The following is a 23592-nucleotide window of genomic DNA, read 5'->3' as shown; positions in this document are numbered from 1 at the left end:
CACACGTATATGTGCACGCTCACAGTCTATCTTTCATAGTGTGCGCGCACGCACACACACACACAGAAATCCCATATAATATATATGAGAAAGATCTGTAATAAACCAAACCAAAATAGTGTTTATTTGGTGTATGTGTGTTAGTGGTCTGGCTGCCCCTGTAGGGTGATACTTAGTCATCAGTTGTCTGATATCAGTGAACATTGGCCAACATTGCCCTCACAACAACTATTTCAAAACTTTTAATAGTTATTGTTAATACCTCTTATTTTTCATGTAAATGTTCATGAATTGAAAGGTAAAATTGAAGATGTTATTGTTTAGAAGAATGGTATTGTATGTGTATTCAAATCAGGGGTGTATTAGGCCCCCTATGAACAGGAGGCAGACTGGCAGGCGCTTTCTCTCTCTCTCACACACACACACACACACACACACGCCATTCTCTGGGATGACGGCCAAATGCTTCTTTTGTTTGTACCTTCCTCTTGTCACTTGGTGCTTTCTGTCTTTCACTCCCATAGACTCTTTGTTTTTGTGTTTTGTCCATCTATTGCCCAATGTTCAGGGATGTGGTCAGGAAAACTAAACGTGTGTGTGTGTGTGTGTGTGTGTGTGTGTGTGTGTGTGTGTGTGTGTGTGTGTGTGTGTGTGTGTGTGTGTGTGTGTGTGTGTGTGTGTGTGTGTGTGTGTGTGTGTGTGTGTGTGTGTGTGTGTGTGTGTGTTAAAAGGTTAGCTTTCAGAAATGTTTTTACACTCAAAACTGACTTAACTCTTTGCTTTGATGTGAGAAGAAGACAAGAACACAGGCTAATACAGGCTAACTCTTCCCCCTGTTTCCAGTCTTTATGCTAAGCTAAGCTAACCGGCTGCTAGTTACCGTACAGACATGAGAGTGGTATCAATCTCCTCATTTACTTCAAGACAAGAAACCAAATAAGAGTACTATTCCTTTAAGGTCTGAAGAGTTGAATCTTCAGTCAGCTCACCAGTTGGTCCTTTTGGGCATGGACCAAGTTGCAGACCCTTAATGTCAGGGTCACTCACAGAGAGGCTCTTCTTGTGAGTTTCAGTGACTTGCTCAAGGACACTTCAGCAGGATGGGGTGCTTGCTGACGTGTGCTTGAACCAGTGCCCTTGAGATGAAGGACAGACTCTCTGACTCTTCTGCCTGTTTTCCCTCTTAATCTGTGCTCATATCCACCCAGTTCTACTCACTGAAATAACTTGATGAAATTTATTTTTATAATAAGCCAAACAGTCAATCATTGATGCCATCTTGCTACAGTGTCACTTTGCTATTGAGAAAATAAGGTTCATGTGACATGTATGTGAAGGAAACAACTGGTGCATTTCCTTTTAGGTGTATGTCTTCTGATTCGCTACATTCACACTAAAGCAGGCGTGTAGCGGTGTGGGAGTGTCACTTAAATAGCCCATTCGAGTGACTGTTGATCACTGTTTACGCGATTGGCCACCACATAGTTACATCGAGTTGCGTTTCTCCAAAAGTTGATGCCTTGTGCCGCAGGCCGCTACATTTTTTTATTTCGGCATCCTCTGCGGTCGTAGCTTCCCTTATTCAACGGAATGGGAGGACTGTTGTTTTTGCCTGATTTGGTATGAATGCAGCGTTAACCCTCTCCTTGACATTATGTCTGGTGAAATAATCCCTCAAAACAAGTTCCTTCAATTCGATTTTTCCGGATAAATTTCCAACAAGTGCGGTTTTTGCCGCACACCGTTTTTCCTGAACACAACCGTAGAAACTTTTCAGTTCATAAGGACAAACTTGTGGTACCAAGTTAGAGAACCTACAACTAAGCCGTAGCATTTACTGGCAGGTTATAGTTTATAATACTGTAGGTGGATACATGCCAGAGCTTTTTGCCATAACCCCGATTAACACCACTCACACACACCCACAGTGGCACACACATTTACTTATTAAAGACCTGTTTGATTTAATTGACTCATTTCACAGTCTAGTGGGCCAGACCAGGAACAAGCACACACACACACACACACACACACACACACACAGACAGACCTGGCCTGCACCAGGGAGTCCAAATGAAATTTGGACCCGTTGTGACCCATATTTGTAGGTCTGTGCTACCCGATTATATTCACTCTACATTATTCATCTTTGCACACAAATACATGTAGTGATTTGTTTACAAATGTAGATGTAGATTCCCATATGGTCTGTTTTGATGGTGAAATTGGAATTCCAGACTATGATAATAATCAGTGTCCACTATTGTCTGATAGTTCCCCTTCACTTAGTGGATGGGTCCTTCAGTGCGTTTTATTGTTCGCATAAAAGCTGTGTTTGCTCCTTTGTGATGCTGAGATCAGGATTTATCTGGATTTATCTAGTACGTCTTTTTGTTTGTTTGTTTTTTAACTGACCAACCAGCAGACAGAGAGAGTAAATCGGAGAACGCATAAAATGTGCCTGACATGTTTTGTTTTCTTGTACATTGGTCATCACCCGGCCTGTAGCCACTCAGTGTGTGTTTTTTCTTGTATCTCATGACCATATCCCGCCTATTATTGACGGGACTGTCCCCTGAAGTCAGAGTAGAGAAAAAGATGAGGGGATAATGTGGAAAGAAGCTGGTGAGAAGAAGCTGCCAATGGATGAAATATCTTTTCAAAGAGTTGATTGATGTATGACTTTTGATTAGGTTTACGACAACCTTCTGTGATCAATATTAGGAGGAGTATGTTTTGTTAGCTGTACTAGTGTTATCCTGTCGTCAAAATGTCTCCACTGTTGACCAGCATCTTAATGTCGCTAAAATAAATCCTCATGTTATCATGTCTCGACATAGACATGTTCTTTAAATGTTGAGACTTTGGATTTCGATATGAGGCTCAACCTTAAAAGAGAGGGAATAAGTGAGCGAGAGGAGAAGGAGGATGCATCGCACAAAGCACCAGAGCAGCAGGTTGCTATAACAACAGCACCTTACTGGTTCCATCTCTGTGTCTCTCCCTCCCTCCCTCCCTCTCCCTCTCTGATCACCCTCTCATCGTTTGCTCCCTGCTGTCATTTGGTGCGCTATGCCTTTCCATCAAGCCACCTATCTCCTCCTCCTCTCTCCCCTACCTACATCTTCTTTCCTTCTCCGTCACTCCTCCGCTTCATGTTCTTGATTTTCCTCCATTCAAAGAGGAAAACAATACCATCTGCCTGACAAATAATTCCTTCTCTCTCTCTTTCCTTTGTCTCTCTGTATCTTTGTCATTCTCCCTCTTTCTCTCTGTCTGTTACGGGAAGCCGACAGAGGAGCAGTCAGCAGGTGTTTATGTCAAAGAATACAGAGAGGAGGGGAAACAAGCAGCGCTCTCTTCCTTTTTCTCTCTCCTGTCTTTGCTCTTTTACATCCTCTCGTCCTTTTTTGCTCCGATGCTCTTTTCCCTGCGCTCTCGCTAAGCACTCCAGCTTGATTAAACTGCTGCAAAACTCTTTGTCTCTGACTCTCGATATCTTCTTCTCTTTCGCTCACACATGCCGTCACTCATTTCCCTCAATTCAGGTATTTTATTGCCGTTATTGTCAAACGAATAGACACACTGTCAGTTTCTTTTGCAGTGCACGGCAGCTACATCACTGTACTTCAGTGGTGTAATGACTACAGGTTGCTAATAGTGATAAAAGAAACAAAGGGTTCATTAATTGCGGTTAATATGGAGTATTTGGTTCTGGCTCACAGTTCATTCATCCTGTTACGTTGCTCAGGCTATGCATGCTGAGTCATACATTACTGTGCAGACAGAACCACAGTCCATGTCTCTCTTTCTGTCTGCACCCATTTTTCTTTTTCTTTGTTTCTCTCAATCTATTCAGGATTGTATCAAGAAGGTTAAACTGGTAATGATTTTTTTTCAGGTGGGTCTGTGTGAGTGCGCATGTGTCTGTGGGAGGGTACTGTAGTTCACACCACCTGGATAATTATGGGAGTTTTTATAGGTGGGCTTTGAAAGCCGAGTCTGTTATTATCAACATGAGTCACTGGCATTTAGGGAAAGCCGGCAACACACACACACACACACACATACAGCCATGAACACAGCACACACAAAAACTGCATTCAGGAGACCTGAATTATTGAAACCCATTGATTGCAGGACCACACACACACAATCTCACACACTCACACACACACATACACACACACACACACAGTTGATGAAGTCGTGTCGTGACAGTGGAGATGTGTGTTTTCCTGTGTTTTTCTCAGTTGTTCCCCTAATGGTTACACCAGCTTAAGAGTTCAAGTCACACACACACACACACACACACTGTAGTTTTGGCTGTCAATACTAATGGTGTTTATCATGCCATAAATATAATTAGGCTGACTGTCAGTCATGGTGGAGAAGAGAGGGGAAAGCCAACCTGACAGCCCCACCCCACACATACACACACCAGTAAACCAAGAATGTCAAAAAAGGAGGATTTGTGTGCTCTGTGTTGTGGTGTGTGTTTTTGTGATGTGGTGTCTTTGTGCTTCTGCCAGCTTGAGTGGGTCCACCTCAGGGTCAGAATACAATCTGAATATATTTTGTCTGTTGTTCCATCTGAATAACAAAGAGCTAAGGATGCATTTGCACACGTAGCAGTGATGCTTCATGTGTGTGTGTGTGTGTGTGTGTGTGTGTGTGTGTGTGTGTGTGTGTGTGTGTGTGTGTGTGTGTGTGTGTGTGTGTGTGTGTGCGTGCGTGCGTGCGTGCGTGCGCGCGCGTGCGTGCGTGCGTGCGTGCGTGCGTGCGTGCGTGCGTGCGTGCGTGCGTGCGTGTGTTTGTTGGGGGGGTTGGTGGGTGTGTTTTGTTTGACTCTTTCACATGTGAGAACTCAGAGCATGTATTTTACAAAATGTATTTTACTGCTTCTGAGCTCAAGATCTGCAGCATACACGAACTGTATATATAACTTGCATACCGCTCCAGTTAATGTAATTTTTTTATGTGTGTGTGTGGGTGTAAATTGACTGAGAGGAATGAGATAAGGAGAGAAGTTTCACTTTCATACTATTTGTTCATTTCCGTTAAAAATATTCCTCAATTCTTTACGATAGTCTTTGTTTTGATAAACCTAGATTGCTTTTAACAATACTGAACGAGTTAATTTAATTTCACTTCCTTTAGACAGTAAGCTAAATTTAATTCATTTTCACAAGTAAAATGTATTGTAATTAAATCTATTTAGCTGTAAGTGAGCAGCATAATCTGCTATCAATCACTCTTCTTTGACGGCATTTTAAGAATAGTCACTGACTTTATCTAGAGTAAATGTGGAAAATATGAAATAATACTGGAACTACACCATCCAATCTTTGTACAGTGACGCTAAAGGCAAGCCTGTGCCACTGCTTTTAACACAAAGATCATCCTCCTTTTGAATGAATCCTAAACCTTGGCTTTGGGTCAGAGTACAAAATGTACACCCTGGGAACCTTTCGTAAATGAGGTCCCTGTTTCCCATCCGTCATTTTAATAGCATCTGCTGTTTCTCTGCCAACTTCATTAGTGTTTGAAATTAACAGGAGTTATGAGTAAAATTGAGATTGAGAGTTTATTCAATTTCGTGAAAATCGCACAAAACCTCCATTTTATGCACTCTCATCAGGCGGCAGCCTCTGGTTCTGAAAAATGAAGCTAATACGGAAGTGCCTTAAGCCTCAAACATCCCTTCCCCATCAGTGGACAGCTGCAGACTTGTAACCATCGGGCAGACTTGTACATGTTTCCATTCATATTACTATTGAGGATCCGCGCCGGTCTGGTCCACACATGCGCATCTCCCAATCCAGACTCCATTCCAGTTGGTAGCAATAATGCTCCATAACGCTGTTTGCCAATTCCCATTGTTTACCTGAGCCTACATCACTGCCAACTGCCTTGCTATTCTCCCAAAGCCTGACAATATTCCTACTTTACAGGAAGTCACCAGGAAGGTTGTAATGCACCCAGAGGTTTAATACTCCCTCACCCAGATTTTGGGGCCATGGCCTCGCTAATGCTGATAGTGTCTCGTAAAGTTTGTTTGCAAGCTTGTCAGAAAATGTATGTTTTGTTAAGGTGTTACCAAATATATACTGTATATTTCTCCCCTCGGGCAGATAAACAACTAAGATTTAGCTATCCATCGCAACAGCATTTGACTGATGCACCGAGCCACTTAAGTGCTGTTGTTGTTCAAAATTCTATGAAAGGGTTTGTAGAGAGACAAAGTCAAAATCCTGTCCAAAGCTTCCTAACACCACAGATTCACACTGACACAGTTTTTGGCCAAAGTGGACTACATTTTCCCTCAATACTTCATATTTTCAGACAGGCATTGGTAACAGTATTATTACTGCAATGAACCGTAAGCCCTGTCTCATCAATCGAACAGAAATATTAGCTAAGTGTAACGCTAGCACCCTGCTGACAATTATGTATCTATTTTCTAGACTTCGTTTTCATGTCAGCACTGCAAGAGACCGCTGTTTTCAAATGTTGAAACTTGTGAGAGTTTTTGAAAAGCACTTTTTTTTTTGGTGATGGAAAACACATGCTTAGTGCTGGTGAAAAGCCAACATGGGGAGAAATTTTAATTTCTCGTGTTGGCATGGTCTTACTCCTTTCCCTTACTCTCACTTCTCTCTTGCTATGTCTGAGTTTCTGTTTGCTGTCCCTCCATACCTCCTCTCCTCTTCAACCCAGGTCTATGATAGTGATTTCCTTAATTGCCAGCCAGTGTTCGTTAGCACCCTGTCGTTATCTCGTCTGTGCCATGACAGAGACTGTTGACTTTAGTGGATTGTGCAGTGGCTGTCTGCAGTAAGGCTAAGAATGGGGTGTGGATTTAGACTGGGCAGCTCATGTGCCCATTGGCTGATGCTAATGATTGGGAGAATACTACAGATGGTACAAGCTGTTCTTTTGATCTTTCTTTCCCTCCATAGGAAACCTTGAGCCCAGCCTGCTCATTCCTCATGGCGAGCACTGCTAGTCTTCTCTTTGCTTTGCCCCATGTTTTACTTGATGCTTAAGAAAATGTACACATGCATGTGCTCTGTGTGAAAATTGGTGTCATCAGTATTTCAGCCAAATTGAATCCATGCAGAAAGTACCATTGGTCTTGGTGATATTTTGATTTTCAGCTCACCTCTGCATTCACAGGACAGTTGTTGATATGTGTAGAGAGGAAGCAGCCTGTTGCCTTATTGATTTGGTTTGTTGCTTCCATTGTTAGCGCCCTGACGACCACAGAAAAGTCTTCATATTGCTAACATTTCCCATCACTGGTGCTCCTCCAGCCCTAATCCATTTTCTCTTTCCTTTTTGTTACAGCTCCAGGAGACTGTAAAGAGGAAACTGGACAGTGCACGATCGCCCCTCAATGGAGAGCAGAACGGCATCTGTGATGGAGGCAGCTACTCACCGACTACCAAACGGGTACGGAAGGAGGGCTCTGGTGGTTTGGACTCACTAACAGGTCTCCCTAACAACAACAATAACAGCAATGTTCCACCCATCTCTCCACTGCATCACCAAATGGACATTAAGCCCTTACTTGGCGGGCCCAACACTTCCACCGGAAACAACACTACAAACAGCAATGGCAACCACGTAGGTCAGGCATCCGATGAGCTGGGGAAGAACGGTGGCAGCCATCTCGCGGACATGAAGCTGAACGGCTCGCTAGACTTGGAGGACAGCTTCGGCCTCCTCAAAGACCTGAAACAGGAGCCACTGGACGACGGAGGTGGGATGGAGTCCTCTGATCCCCAGTCTCTGTCCAATCAGAACAAACTGTTCTCTGACATCAACCTCAATGACCAAGAGTGGCAGGAGCTGATCGATGAGCTGGCCAATACCGTGCCAGAGGACGATATGCACGACCTCTTCAATGAGGACTTTGAGGACAAGAAAGAGGCAGAGTTTGGCAGGCCGGGAAACAATCAGACACCAGGCCCCCAAGATGCAGCTGGGAACACAACGGCACCACCAGCAGCAGCCCTGCCTCCTCCTCCTCAGCCTCCACAGGGAGGGCCACAGGTTCCTATGGGCTCTCCACAGGTCAGTACTAAGAGGGTCAACAAGATGTCCAATGGCAGGAGCACTCTGCCCCAAGTTGTGGCCAGTTTAGGTGATTTAGTATCGCGATTTTTGTATGATGTTTTCTCTAAAGAGAGAATTAAAGTACATTTGTTAGCAACAATTCATAAACCATGTGTAATCTATATGCACACTACAAATGACCGTTTATGATCCATTCCTGATGCAAGGATTCCAGGTGATGAGTAAATTGCCAATTTAAAGGTTTCAACTGCTTTTGAACCACTTTCTTCAGGAATCAGGTAATTTGAACTGGTTTTAGAAAGGAAATGGTTCTTGGTTCCAATTCATAGTAATATGTTCACACAGGTGTGTCCTTCTGTTTACTCTTTCTAAATTGCTTATACATGATTAAAACTGTGAAATGTGCAGAACAAGAAACAAACATGCTTACGTGAGTAGAAATTGCCAATGCTTACACGGTGTTTTGGGGTTAAAATATAATAATGTACCTAACTGTGAGGTATTGTGGTTTGAAACAGATTTAAAACACATTTTTGTAGACATTTCAAGGGGTTAGCTATATTATACACAATACCTAAATATTCCAACCAGGTCACAGGTGAGCATGAGTTTTAGTATATGTGCACCACCAAGATGATACCAAGCCTTCTGGCAGTAAGACTGAGAAATAACTCCAACCACAATTAATATTTTACTTCGCTGTTTATCTACAGATTTAACAAACAAAAGACAATGCGTTAATTAGAAAGCTTCAGAGGTGTTGATGGGCATATTTTTTTACTTTGGAGAGAGCCAGGCAAGCTGTCTGCAGTCTTTATTCTAAACTAAGGTCAAAGCCACCAGGTGTTGCGTTGAACTCATTTGAGAGTTCACAGTACCGGCGTCTCACGGGATTATTTTGTGTTTGGACTCCTCAGGTTCGACCATCTTCGTCAGGCCCTCAGTTTGCCACCACTGCCAATGGAACACCTCCTCAGCAACCCTTGCAGCAGTCTCCAGCAGTTGCTATGGCATCAGGTTCCCCATTGCACAACTGCGTGGCACGCTCCCCTCAGACCCCAACCCAGGCTCAGACACAAGCAGTCTCTAGGCCTGGGAATGGATACATGATGAACCCAGGCCCAGGGGTCAGTCAGGCGGGCACAGGACCCGGAGCGGCTGGAGTTGCCCCTGGAGGTCAACCTGTTGGACCAGTGACACCTGAACTTTCTCCAGCAGAGCAGCTAAAGGCAATGGCTCAGCAACGGGCTAAACTGCTGCAGCAGAAGCAGCAGCAGCAAGCAGCTAACTGGTCCCCTGCAGGTGCTCCAACCAGTCCATATAACTCTGGTCCCTTTAACCAAGACAAACCCAACAGCCCCATGATGTACCCACCGCAAGCCTTTAACACACCACAGGGCCCTCTAGTGGCTGGGATGACCCCCAACAATGGGCCCAAGGCCCCCATGAACAACTACCTCCCTCACAACCACATGGGCATGATGGGCCAGCAACAGCCAAACAGCATCAACCAGAACACCCTGTCCAAGCAACAGCAGCAACAAACAGCAGCCATGTTGTCCTATAACAACACCAAACCGCTGAGTCACTTCAGTGGCAGCGGGGTTGATCACTTAGGCCAGAGGATGACTCCTCCCATGGGAGGGAACAATCAGGTCAAGAACCCCATGATGCCTCCCTACATGGGTGGCGGGGGAGGCGGTGGCCAGGGCGCGGGGCCCGGGCAGACCCAGGGGCCAATCCCGGGGCAGACAGCCCACCTGAGTGAGGAGCAGAAGAGGATGTTGCTGATGAAGCAGAAAGTGTTAAACCAGAACATGCCCTACAGCGCCATGCAGGCTCATGGACAGGTAAGGGAACTTTAGATGTAATCAATATGGCCCAGGCAAAGTTGTTTACATTGTATTTGTGCAGATAAAGTTCTTCTAGGAGGAAGGTGTCTTTCAACTGTCTGTAGATTTAGCTCCGATTCCAGAGTCATTCAACAGAAAGCATTTACTCTGGAGATGAGTTTCATGTCAGAGCGTGGTGGTGTTATAGAGCACTCAACCCATGACCTTGTGAAGAGAACAATACACCCAACAGTTTTTACTTGTCAATCCTTGGGGCGCAATATGAAATGCTGGCAGTCCGCTGGAAGTTTTCTATGAAATATACAGATAATTTGGACTCCATTTTTACGTGTAAACGGCGGAATGGCAAAGAAAATTAAAAAATACAAGATATTACAAGCTTAATAAACAGTTGACCGGGACAGATTACGGACAATGGCTCGCTGTTTTTCAAAACCTTCCAGAGGTGCAGCCAGAGAAGGTAAAATGGCGGTAGTTTCCCCAGCAACAAGCCAGGGCTGGGAATAGGCATAGGAAAATGGCCTGTCGACAGTGTATTGATGCCTCTGCAACACTAGCAGCACTGATAGCCGCCCCCCACTCCTCCTCATGCACTCACACACCACACCAAACACCAAAGCTAAACGGCTCCTTAGCTCATATCCCCAATCTGTCACAGCTGACTGATGGCTGAGATTGGACCACTAAGCCAAGCTAGCTGCTGTCATTACCGAAAGCCCACCTCGGGCAGTTTGTTTCCAGAGCCCGGCGACAGCTACAGCCCACTGTGAACGCTCCGGTGGTTCAGCCAGGTGTCAGGTGTCCTTAATAATCCACGGCACGGAGGACGTTAAGGAAGTGTGGGTGGACTATACCTTAAGAAGTATACACCTACACAAGTTAAACATCATGCTGGTGTGGTTAGTCTCATTATCTCAGGGCCATTGTTCTATTGTCAATAGAAAGTGTGTGTGCCGGTGTGTGCGTGCTTGTTGATGATTCACTTGTCAATGTTGTCTCCCTCTCCCTTTATCTCTCTGCCTCTGTCTCTCTCTGCCTCCCTTGTGTTCATGATATGGCTACAGTCAGTCAGTCACCTCTCCTCTTCCTCCTCCCTTCTGTTGATCGCTGCGTCTCCTGTCCTGCTCCTCCTTCTTCCTCCCCCTCTCCTCCCTCTCTTTCTCCCCCTGCCAGAGACACTCAGCACCAATAAAGGAGCAAATTTATTAATATGGGGCCTTTGTGGCTGCTGCCTGAAGGGTTGTGTGTTTGTGTGCATAAGTGAGTAAGTGCGTGTCTGTGCACATGTATGTTTGTGTGTGTTTCATAGATTTGGGGAGGGGGTGGGTAGAAGGGGGAGGTGGAGAGATTTATTTGAGTGAGCAGAGGAGAATTGGAGACCGGGAAGAGAGAGAAGAGAGATGTGCAGAAAAGACAAAAACGATTTAAAGGAAAAAGGCAAATGCAGAAAGAGAGATTTATTGTGGAGTGAGGATCGAGCATATTAAAAAGAAAGTCAAGGGGCTGGTAAGAGAAAATAAGTGAGCGATGCAGAATTGAGTGTCTGAAATGCAAAATATTCACAGTTCTACATGCGTTTAGCTCCATTGTAATGACATTTATTAGGGTGGAATATTTACAGTATGTGGACAACAGGTGGTACCAGTTAAAGGGCAAATCCACCGATTTTACACATCAATGTCAGTCCACCAGGGGAGCACGACTTAGCCCGTGAAAACAATTGTATAATGTCTTCTGTGGCTCTGGAAGGGCTTTGTCAAGTCTGGGAAAATAACCCTGATGATGTCATACTGATGTCGTCGGGGTTATCTTGGCTTGGAGACTACAAACCTTTTCAACTAAAGTCTGCGTTACAAGCTGGAAGTATAACGTTTGACAGACAACCAGGCAGGGAGAGTCTAATACGAACACATTATGAAATTGCATAATGGGAAGTGTAGGATCCAGACCCACGCTTGGCAGTAGAAGCCAAGATATCTCAGTTTATGCTGCATTAATGTTGGTGATGTATTTTTTAATTCGTCTCTCATGAATCCCCCAACCATAATATTTTGCAATACAAAATCTCTGAAATACTATTTTAATGGAAAATGATTTTGACACTGAGGTAACTTGATTACAAGCAATTTTTATGTCTTTGTCTTAAAAGGCCTTGACAATCAGCTCCTTAATATGATAGTTCTCAAACATCTGTGTCCAAATTTTGGCACATTGGACAAAAAGCAGAAAAATTCTTCAGTATGTATAGTGAGAAATCTTGAAAATAATGACAACATATGCAAATTGCAATAATCAAGGAGGTGCTACTGTTTCAAACTGAAATAAAGAATAATGTTGTTTTTACACACTGGATCTTTAATTGGTCCAAATTAGGTCTTTTGTTAATGTTGTTATTTGTTACTATTGCTATCTATAGTGGTAATCTGGTAATTCCTTCTCTAATATCTATTTTATATTGCTGTGTCTCCTTCAAACAAATGTATTCAAGTTTCTCACCAAAAACTCAATTTTACAAGATTTAATTTGAACACATCATGATGAAGTTATAATTTACCTTTGCCCAATATTCATTTTGACAGTATAGAGCTTCAACACATCATAATGTAACTCACTGGAACCTCCACTCTCACTGTGCTGCACACGGACTGCTAACAGCTAACATTAACTAGCTCTCCTCCTGACAATTTCTACACGGATTTGTTGTTCACAATGTAGTATTATCAGGAAGAAATAGGGTAAATGAGAGTGTTTGTGTGTGAGTGTTTGCACATTACCCATCGGGCAGAATATACGGATCATGTAATCACCCATATTAGGCTTTAATCGGAGGCATTTCGGTTTCTGTTATCGGTATCAGAACAACGCTAGTAACCAGTGGTAATAATAGCAAGACCTTAATCAGTCCTTATTATCTAAACCAGGAGAATCATGAAATTCCTTTGCGTGTGCGTCCGTGAGTGAGTGTTCATCGCTGTGTCTGTCCACGGGTAATCTCGCATTCTGCTGCAGCAAACTGGATGATATTATGACTGCATGCTGAAGGACCTCTTGTGGTTGTGGTCGCTCACACTTTGTCAAAACAGCTTTTATTACCTGTTTTATACCACCATCGACTGCCTGCTGACTCTTCACTCTGAAGCTGCCCCCGGCTGGTAGGGGCTGCTTGTGATAACAAAACTGACTCTGTGGTCAGAGACACAGTGGAGGGAAAACAATTTGCTCACTTTTTTTGTTTTGGTCGGTGTGTTTGGCTAACAGCTAACGGCTAATAGAACGACTTAAACAGCTGACTGCATTGCAGCTGTTGCTCTGCAACCAGGGAAACGGTTATTTCCTGCCTTGTCAACCGCCACATTTACACCATATTGTTGAAAAAATATACTTGAAGTCTACAGAAACGCTTCAAGTCGATGTTACACTATAATTACAGCAGTGGTCATTGCAGTGTGTATGTGTGTGTGATTGTGTATTTCTTGTTGTGAAGTAATTTTCGCTGATATGATGATAACCCCCACAGACAACCTTTGTAATGTTGTTATTTGTTTGTGTTTGGGTGAAGATTTCTTTGTCTGCATTAGTGTATGTGAACAGTAACCTTTGGGTTTTTGTGTGTGTCGTCTCACAGGTGGTGCTTAAACCGGTCTCTCTGCGCCATCCTCTCTCCCCCTGTGTGTGTGTGTGTGTGTGTGTGTGTGTGTGTGTGTGTGTGTGTGTGTGTGTGTGTGTGTGTGTGTGTGTGTGTGTGTGTGTGTGTGTGTGTGTGTGTGTGTGTGTGTGTGTGTGTGTGTGTGGCCTAGGCTAATCCAGTTAGCAGCTGCTCGGGGAAACTTCAGCCTCGCTCCTCAAAAGCTCGTTAGTCAAGCTTTAATTGTTGCTCCCTCGCTTTGCATATCGCCATGACGCTAATTTATGCCCGTTGTCGCGGTTACCGTCGCCACGGTGGTGGATGTCTCAGTGGAAGCAGCAAGTGGGGGAGCAAAGGCGCGTGCATGAGTCTGTGGAAGCTGCTGTTTGTGTGATTGTCTGCGTGTGACGGATGCGGTTGCCTCACTACGTGTGTGTGTAACAGAATGATTATGAGACGGATGTGGCTTGTTGCACAAGCGTGTGTGTGCAGCTGTGTGAAGCTAGCAGCTCGGGGGTGGGTCTCTGGCGTTATCTGAGTGATGATTGGGTGAGAATGGATTGACAGGTGTTGGGCTCAGAGGTGGGCTTCTGGTGTCATCCTGATAAATTGGAGCGGGACGTTGTGACTTTGTATATGTGGATGAGTACGTGTGTGTCGAAGTGAGCACGTGTGTGTGTGTGTGCAGGAGATCACATTGTCGCACACCGACTGCAGTGCACGAAGGAGCCGACGCCGGTCTTAATATCTCTGTGAGTCACGACACAACGACAAAGCTCTTCCTGCATTCTACCTTCTCCACCCCTCTGTCTTTCCAGAGGTAAATACTCTTATCATCCTATCTTTCCTTTTTTTGATCCCTTTCTCCATCCTCTTCTACTGAGAACCGTGACCTCCACAGGGTCGCAAGGGAGGCAGGCGTAACACACACACACACACACACACACACACACACACACACAGCCCGTTTCTCACAATCACTGAAATAGAACCTGAACAAAACTTTAGCTGGACCCATATTATTGGCTGATTTTAGCTTATATCAGATATATTTTATCATTGTGAATGACATCACCTAAGTGTATGTCAGTATATGATAGAGTTGTCTTTTCCTTTATGAAATAAAAAATACTGTTCTGATGCGGAAAAGCACAATAATTATTTCTCCAATTCAAAATTCCAAGTGTGCTATAATGCTATAAGCTGTGCCTTGTAGTCCAGCAAGGGGAGTTTGTAAAATCACATATGTATTGCAGTGGGTCCCAAAGTAGGTGCCGCGACACAGTGGAAATTTATTATTTTCCACTGTTTTCTGTGTGTTTTTTGCCCTTGAAAACTGAAATGTAAGCCAATTTGTACTTACATTTTTTTCCCGATTTATAGGTTGTATCTTAGATTTTTAATTTAATGGATTTGGAAAATTAAAAGATTTTATGTTATGCATTTATGTGAACAAAATACCACATTTTTACAACCCCCATATATCAATATCTGTATCGGCCTCAAAAAAAAACTGGGGAGCTGGGGACAGCGAGGCGCCTGACCAAGTAATTCCTATCCCTCTTAATTCCCTCCATCTATCCCCATGAGCAGGAGATATTACCTTCCCGCCCTCACGTACACATATTTCATCTTCTTCTCACTCTGTCGCCCCCTCCCCCCACACACACACACACATGCACACACACAAGTGAATACCTCTCTCTCTCTCTCTCTCTCTCTCTCTCTCTCTCTCTCTCTCTCTCTCTCTCTCTCTGGCACACGCGTCAGGGCTTGAGCTGAGCTGCTCTCAGATCCTGTAGAGAGGCTCTGAGGATGGGGAGGGGAGGCAGGTAGTGAAGGTGTGTTCGGGTGCAGCATTGAGGGGGCAGGGTGGAGACTACCGTGTTCTGGTCTTAGCTCTCTCTCCCTGTGTTCCCTCTGAAATGCTTCCTGTTAGGAGAAACACAAGACAAACTGCTCTCTCTATGTTACTGTCCATTTCTTAATTTCTGTTCTCTTTGCACCTTTCCTCTCCTTGTCTCCTCTCATCCTTTCCTCTCCTCACATTTCCTTTCCTTTCTTTTTTTTTCCTTTTCCTTGAATTTCCTCCCCTCTCCTCTGTCTTTCCTTTCCTCTCCCATCTTTTTCCTTCATCCTCATCCTCTCTCCCTGTACCTCCACCTCTCCTCCTTAACCATTCTACCTCTCCTGTGCTTAGAGGGAGCTCCACTCCACCAGTCCCGATCAATAAAATGTGTGCTTGCATCATTTCTTATGATGATGTTTCTTAAATGAATGTGTGTGTGTATACTGTGCATGTGTCAGTTACAACAGTGTCTATATGTGTATATTGAGATAAGAGTGGGCACACAAAAGTGTGTGTTTATGTATCTATATATATGTGTGTGTGTGTGTGTGTGTGTGTGTGTGTGTGTGTGTGTGTGTGTGTGTGTGTGTGTGTGTGTGTGTGTGTGTGTGTGTGTGTGTGTGTGTGTGTGTGTGTGTGTGTGTGTGTGTGTGTGTGTGTGTGTGTGTGTGTGTGTTAGAAGCATAGGCAGCAGGAGGGAAAACAATTCCCAGGGTCCCCCGATACCCCACAACAGAACACAACACACACACACACACACACACACACACACCCTTCACCAAAGCTGTTTGGTTCACTCCGAGCCAGAGAAGACACACTGAGACAGACCATCTCCACCCTTCCGACACGCCCTGGGGGTGTGAATACAGGGCAGCAGAGGAAATATCAATACTCACCTCCACCAACAGGCTGCCTTTTCAGAGGAATGTCCCTTTATGGTGGAGTGTTTATCACCAGTGTGTCTGTGCGTGTCTGTAACCAAGCCATCTCTAATATTAACCTCATCTGCAATATTGACCTGCGGGCCTCAATGTGTAGTAAACCAGTCTTGACAAAATGTGTCTGCAGGCACATGATGTCTGAGTGTATGGGACTTCAAGTATGTGCATATGTAGAAGAGCTGCCGCAGCTGTGTGTGTGTGTGTGGGTGGGTGGGGGGGGGGGGGGGGGGGGATCATTCTTATGCTGTGACAGAATGCTGTCACCCTGCCAGCACCTCACACACACACAGAAACATGAATGCATGCTTGGTTGCTCTACCTCAGAGGTAGCCAACACGGTGCCCGCGGGCACCCTGTCGCCCGCAGGGACCACGTGAGTCGCCCGCGAGACATGTTATAAAAATAGCACTAGTCACCATTGGAGCTCCATCTAAAATTGTAGTTGCTGTTCTTTTTTTAATCAAAAACGCTTGCATTAGTGTAGATTTTAAAATGACAATATTTCTTGTCATAAGAGAGTTGGGTACCCGGAGGCGCACGGCGGACAGCCAGGACGAGGCCGCCGCACTAGGTTTTCAGGTTCCGAATGGCGGGCGCTTCTCGTTGGCGCCAGACGCGCGCCGCGAGCGCACCCCGTCGTCAGGTCTGTAAATCCTCGGAACAACTCAGGGGTGGCGGGGGTAGAGGCGAGGCAACGCAATCCGACCGAAAAGGCCCAGACTAGAGGTTTGAACGCGGACGCCCGAAGACGCTCGCGCGCCTCGGAGGGTTGGATCCCCCGCTCCGCTATAGACGAGACTTTTTACTAGTTTCTTCGTGGAGAAAAATGTAGCATTGGAAAAGCTGGTGTCGGTGACAACAGACGGTGCTCCCGCGATGACGGGCCGGCATGCAGGCTTCATTGCGCAATGCAAAGGTGACCCAGACTTCCCAAAATGTCTACATTACCACTGGATCATTCACCAGCAGGCGCTATGTGCAAAAGTAACCGTCTTTAATCATGTGATGATACAAAAATATCAAAGATGTGATACCTCTGACTTTCAAATGTTGAAACAGATTAACAGAAATAAAAGTTGCATGTTTAAATATGTATGTGTAGCTATACCATCATTGTTGTGGAAATCATTCTTAATAATTATTGTGAGGAATAATTAACTGACATGTGATTAAACAGTCTCTTCACATATATTATTATTATTAAAAGGTGATCTGTGCAACTTTGTTATTCAGGAAGTTTGTATCAAATAAGTAGCCCTTCGTACTACTCGGTACCCTTGAAGTAGCTCTCAGTTTAAAAAAGGTTGGTGACCCCTGCTCTACCTCTTCTATACACACACACTCACAAACAGTCCACACACACAGAGACATGCATGCACACACACAGACTCTCCTCATGCCAGCTCAAACTTTGGCTGCCTTGCTCGGCTGCCGGTTGCCATGGCAACCATTGCCCACAGCACCTTGCAGCCCGAATTAAGCTCCAAGATGAGGGTAGACAGGGGTAACGTGTGTGTGTGTGTGTGTGTGTGTGTGTGTGTACACGCGACAGCCTGACTTGTGTATAGATTAGTGATAAATATGGCATAAGGCGCAGCTGCAGATTGTGCACGATCAGTGGTGTACAAATTGATATCAGCCTAGAATAAACAGAATATACATTTTTTTTTGGGGCCATATTGAAAGAGTTCGGTGGAAAAACATGTAGCTATTAGAAAGACTATGAGGTCAGTCCATTAATTCAGTGTAATAAATGTGTTCGTCCCGACTTGCTAATCACCTTGTTTCTGTTGATGGCTCTAAATGTGGCCACCATGCCAAGTGACACACACACACACAAAGACAAACGCTAGAGACGACACAGATGTGACCCCGCCCTTGTCCCCAAAATGCACCCCACCCTCCCCATCTGCTCAGTCAGATATCTAACACACACACACACACACACACACACACACGTTGCCACTTACCATTAACACCACTCACCACTGTTCAGTGACATGCTCCAGTAGGTGTACACACATGCACACACGTGACAAAAGCAGCCAGTCTTGTAAAGTCATACGGTTCACCTACGTGTGTCTGTCGGAGTTTCTGCATTCATATGCCAGCCCTTCCTCTCAACCCCCACCACACCTCACCCCACCCTGCCCGTCACACACGTCTATCACTCTTCCAGTCTTCATCACTCCTCTGTGTGGGCTGAAAAAAGGAGGGAGAGAATGGAGGAAAAACCTAAAACGGAGAAGGCAGACAGAGGGGGGGGTGCAGCACAGGGGGAGGTGTGGTTAGGCTCTTTGAGGATTAGGTTGAGAATTTTCACTATGTCTAACAGAGGGAAGAGGAGGTGTTGTTGGTGGCGGTAGTGGTGGGGGTAGATTGACTCCTTGGAGCCATTTACCTCAAACGACTCCGACACAGCTAATCCGCTCTTAAAGGAGCCTAATCCAACAGTCTTGTACCCGATACTGAGAAAAGAGAGTGGCAGAAGGAAGGCAGGAAAACGAGAGAGGGTTTGGGAGAGTTGTGTGTGTGTTAAACTGTTCATATGTTCCAAGCAAAATCAAATGTGTTGCTGCGACAGAAATGGTAAACGTGATCAAAAAGCAATGCTAGATTGTTGATTTCCAACACTTCACAAGATGGTCAGCCTCATTTTTCAAAGTCTGCCATTCTACAATAGTCTCTACATCTAGTCTAATCTACATAGTCACTGGTCGGGCTTTGGGCTTCTTAATTCTGATTCACTTCTTGTTTTGAGAAGCTTGCAAGTCATATTTGCTACTGAACGTAACTTGTACTATCTTCTGTTTGGCGTTAACACCAACAACAGGGAGCTGGCAGGGAGGGCTCTCTGTATTTCACGGTATACCGGAGTTGCGTTGTCTGGTGTCTGTGGTGACTTTCCCGCCCTGATACAGGTATGCCTGCAGGTTCGCTCACCGCATCTCCCCCGCCCCCAGGAGCACTCTCTTCAAGTCTTCCTTTTGGGTTTTTCATCTGAAGCATCAACTTCGGAAACGTTTCTTGGACGCGTCTTAGATAATTTTAGTCTGCTCTTTGTATCTGTATTGTTGTGTGATTTGTTAGCATTCAGTATACGGCACCTGAACGCATCAGAGCGGCAGGCAGAATTTACAGAGAAACAGCGGTGGTGATGGTGTGCATCACACTGTGTTGCACATTCTCCATATCCCGGCCAGGCCAGTAATGTATGTAAAAATGATTTAGTCTGACCACTCTGTCTGAGAGGGCTGAGCAGAAGACTCCGGAGGGGCAGCACGCACAGACGTGCAGTTGGGCACTGCCAGAGAGGCAGAAAGTTCCTGCAAACATACTGTCTAAACACACAGAAGGACGAGGAGAAGATACGTCGAGCACAGACTCTGGTCGCGGCGGTCCAGTGACCTGAGGAACGCTGGACGGCCTTAGCATTACGTATTCCTGCCCACGTAGGTGTTGTATGTGAATTGAAAAGGCAATTGCATTTGCACTTGTGGTCACAATGTGTCACTGACCACCTCCGGAGGTAGTTTGACCGATCGGATCACGATTCATCCTCAATGTGTTTTGGGTGCATTAGCACCTGTACTTTCATGTGGTCAAGCACTATCCGATTGCAATCCGATCACCCAATATGCATTCCAATGAAATGTGTAAAGGAAAAGGGTCAAAATTAGGTTCAACAGGCAAAAATAGGAGGTGTGAGAGACTTGGTGATGGAGGGACTGCCAGCATATAGCTGGTGCTAGCTAACTAACTAGCAACACTTGCTAAGTGTCAGATAGAAAAATTGTTTGCCAACTGAAAAATAAGTTCCCTGTTTTGAAGAGGTTAAATTAATGATTGCATCGACTCCTGTCTCTTAACTGTTTGAAAACCGTGTCTCTTTTGTGCAGTTTCTATCCGGCAGAGTAGGTTAGATGAAAGTGGATGGTGCAACACAGCTAATAAGCTATAATAGCTTCCATTATTTTGGACTTTCCAGCTCTTTTTTTCCTAAAAAATTCACGTGTCAAAGTTGAACTCAGCATAAAAAAAATTCACACAGGTGCATCGTACATTTCTCTGTGTACAATGACACAATTTTAAGATATTGTCTTACGAAATGAAGTTTGAATCGGGGTCTCCTCCACTCATAAATCATCGTGTATGGAGCAGCTGTGGTATAGATGCTTTTCCACTGTTCCACTTCTCTGTTTAGCAGCTTAAACATGCTGTTATTATAATGCAGAAATTATATAATGTAACATTTGTGATACTAACACCACACGATGACCGCAGAATGAGGTGCAGGGAAAGAGAAAAGAGGATAGAGATGGACGATTAAAAGGGAAAACAGAAGGAATGAATGAGCTTAATTTGACTCATATGGTCGTAGGGTAATATGGAGAATTGAGCTGGACTGGAAAGGAGAACTGTGACAACATGGGGAGGACAGGCTCATGGACTGTGTGCTGTTTTAGGACACATGGTAGAGAGACATGGAAACTGATCACAATATGAGAAAGATTACATGATGCTCATGCGAGAGAGAGGAAAGAAGAGAAACATGGAGTGATACAAAGTGAGAGTAACCTACATAGAATTGTACACAGTTATGGAGTGCGACAGCAGCGCAGGCGGAGAGCAGGCGGGACGGAGTAGTGATTGAGGAGAAGGAGACGGAGGGAGCTCTGGTCTCTCATTAGAGCTCTGAGGCTGGCTCTGGGTCCAGAGGTGCACACACACACACACACACACACACACACACACACACACACAGAGAAAACCCACCTCGACATGAGCACTTGGCTTATGTCTCTCCTTTCTCTCTCTTTTTAGAGATTTGTTTCGTGGAAATCTGAATGAGTATCTGTTTCCCGTGCTGGTGCTCATGCACAATTTATGCACATATCTGAAGACTTTTTTTTTTTAACCCTTATGTCTCCACTTTTTCTCTTGATTTCCTGACTTTTCTGCTCTCTTGTCTCTCACTGCTTCCCTCGTCCTCCCCTCACTCCCAGGTAGTTTCCCCCTTTCTGTATATTATTCTCCACCTCCTTTCCCTTATTCCTCTCTCCCCCCATTTCTCCCTCTGTCTTGCTCTCTTTCTCTGCATCCCCCGGCTCCTCTCCGTCTCTGTGTGCTGTATATTTTTTTTTAAATAAAAAATGAAGCCAAATAAACTTGAACCCCAAGAAGGTGATTGATGGTTTGCGCAAAGCTTCCTCTCCATCTTTTTCCTTTCTTCCCCTGTCTTTATTCCCACACTCCCTATACCTCCCTCTCCTCTCTCTCACTGGCACTATAACTCCCTCTCTTTCACACACACACACACATACACACTCTGTTTGTATAGTTTGATTAATTATTTTGGTGTACAGGAAACAGCTATGCTCATCTAAGTCATTTTTATATGTTGGAGCGTTTGTTACGAGATGCACAATAATTTCAGATGCTTCTGATAATAAAAATCATGCTTGGTTGTTTAAAGTAGTAAAGTTTAAAGTGCCACGTTTGTACATAAATAGATGTTTTTTTGCTACTCTGGACAGATAGCAGCGCCACTTACAGAAAAATCTAAAAAGAAACAAAGACATCCCATGATAGTTTTATAGGATATTGTTTTATCTTTGAGATCAAAAATACTCTACACACGTTCAGTAATGACTCAATACATTGGTTAATGGTGGCATAGGGCAGAAATGTGTATTAAAAAGGTGAATTGCAAAGGTTGTTTTTTTTACTCTAAATATCTGCAGCTTCATACCAAGGATGTGAAATTGACTACAGCCCCCAGTCAAATATGGACACATTGTGGCTGTAACTGGGTTTTTTCCCGATGAGCCACTTTATAAGGCATTCAGATATTATTTACATGTCTGTATGCAGATTTTCCTGGTTGGTGGAGTTTGTTATTTACTATCTTGGTTGTTAAATGAAGACAGAAGATATGAAATGTGATATCCCGCTTTATTTGCAACCAGTATTGTGTATATACCATCTCCAGCTTCAAGATCAGAGTCACCTGTTCCCAGCATGACCTTCGCTTTCTTATCTGAATACTTCATATGAGATAAAAGGAACTTAAAGTATCCCTGAGGGGAAATAACATCACTACAAGAGCAACAAACTGAACTGCAGTAATTGTAGTTTAGGTTCAGAGGCTATATAATGGGTATAAAAACACATTTTATTTATAGATAGTTTAGAGATAGACTCTTGGATATTTTTCTAAGATACTAAGGGTTCATATGACTTACTTTTAACTGCATTACGTGTTTTACAGATTAAACATTTATCAAAGTAATTCAGGTAAAATTTGTATTAGACAAAACTATATCATTTGGAATTATACCCTTATTAGTACCTTAAACAGCTAGGGCTGGGACCATATGTATTATAAATGGATGTATACTAGATCAGCAAGAATTCTTTTAAGAATGTCTCTTTAGATAGATTTTTTTTAGTAGTAGTAGTGGTGGCATTAGTAAAGCACTCATGGTTGGCGATATGTGAGGTGAAGACTAAATTGCACTTGGACAATAAAACAGACTTGCAGAGCTCCATTTTTGTTAAAGTTGTGTCAAGCAAGTGTGACCAATGTAACTATTTGATCAGTAAATGCATAAACCATCTAACAGGAGTACTCAGACAAATTACTCAATACCAGAGATTTGTGCGCATGCAAGTTTTGTGTGTGTTTGTTTTAGCTCCCCTCCCGTCAGTTGTTTCTCAGGCTTCCCAACATCCCGTCCAATTGCCCAAATAAATACACACACCCTTACCAGGAAAGATGCGCTGTCACACTAATTCCGGGACACATTCATACACACCCACACATTAGCTTTAGATGGTGACACACACACACACACACACACATACACACACACACACACACACACACACACACACAGAGCAGTGAGGCAGCCCCAGCCACCTAAAGATAATTCACTTTAGACAGAGAGCTTCAATTTGGCAGCACTGAGCATCAGTCTCACATGCTTCATGTCACTCTGTGCTGCTCTTTGCAGCAGCAAAATCCGTGTGTGTGTGTGTGTGTGTGTGTGTGTGTGTGTGTGTGTGTGTGTGTGTGTGTGTGTGTGTGTGTGTGTGTGTGTGTGTGTGTGTGTGTGTGTGTGTGTGTGTGTGTGTGTGTGTGTGTGTGTGTGTGTGTGTGAAAAATGCTATTTTTGGTTTTAGTGGCCTGTGAAACCACATGCGAGTGTGAGTGGACAAAAGGGAGGAAAAGAAGAAATG

The 23592-nt window shown here is 44.2% G+C and overlaps 1 protein-coding gene across 1 annotated transcript in view; it reads left to right on the top strand.

The window, feature by feature from the left end:
* The window catches only part of maml3 (mastermind-like transcriptional coactivator 3), a 102449-nt gene that overhangs the window by 44427 nt on the left and 34430 nt on the right, over window positions 1–23592 (top strand). The window contains exons 2-3 of the mRNA XM_076091118.1: window positions 7351–8079; window positions 9000–9932. Of these exons, the coding sequence (XP_075947233.1) occupies window positions 7351–8079; window positions 9000–9932 (1662 nt within the window). The remainder of the gene's footprint in view (window positions 1–7350; window positions 8080–8999; window positions 9933–23592) is intronic.

The sequence above is a fragment of the Anarhichas minor genome, unplaced genomic scaffold (genome assembly GCF_050575085.1).
Source record: "Anarhichas minor isolate MPS153535 unplaced genomic scaffold, ASM5057508v1 ptg000014l, whole genome shotgun sequence".
Lineage (NCBI taxonomy): Eukaryota > Metazoa > Chordata > Actinopteri > Perciformes > Anarhichadidae > Anarhichas > Anarhichas minor.
This window is presented reverse-complemented; position numbering and strand designations above follow the sequence as displayed.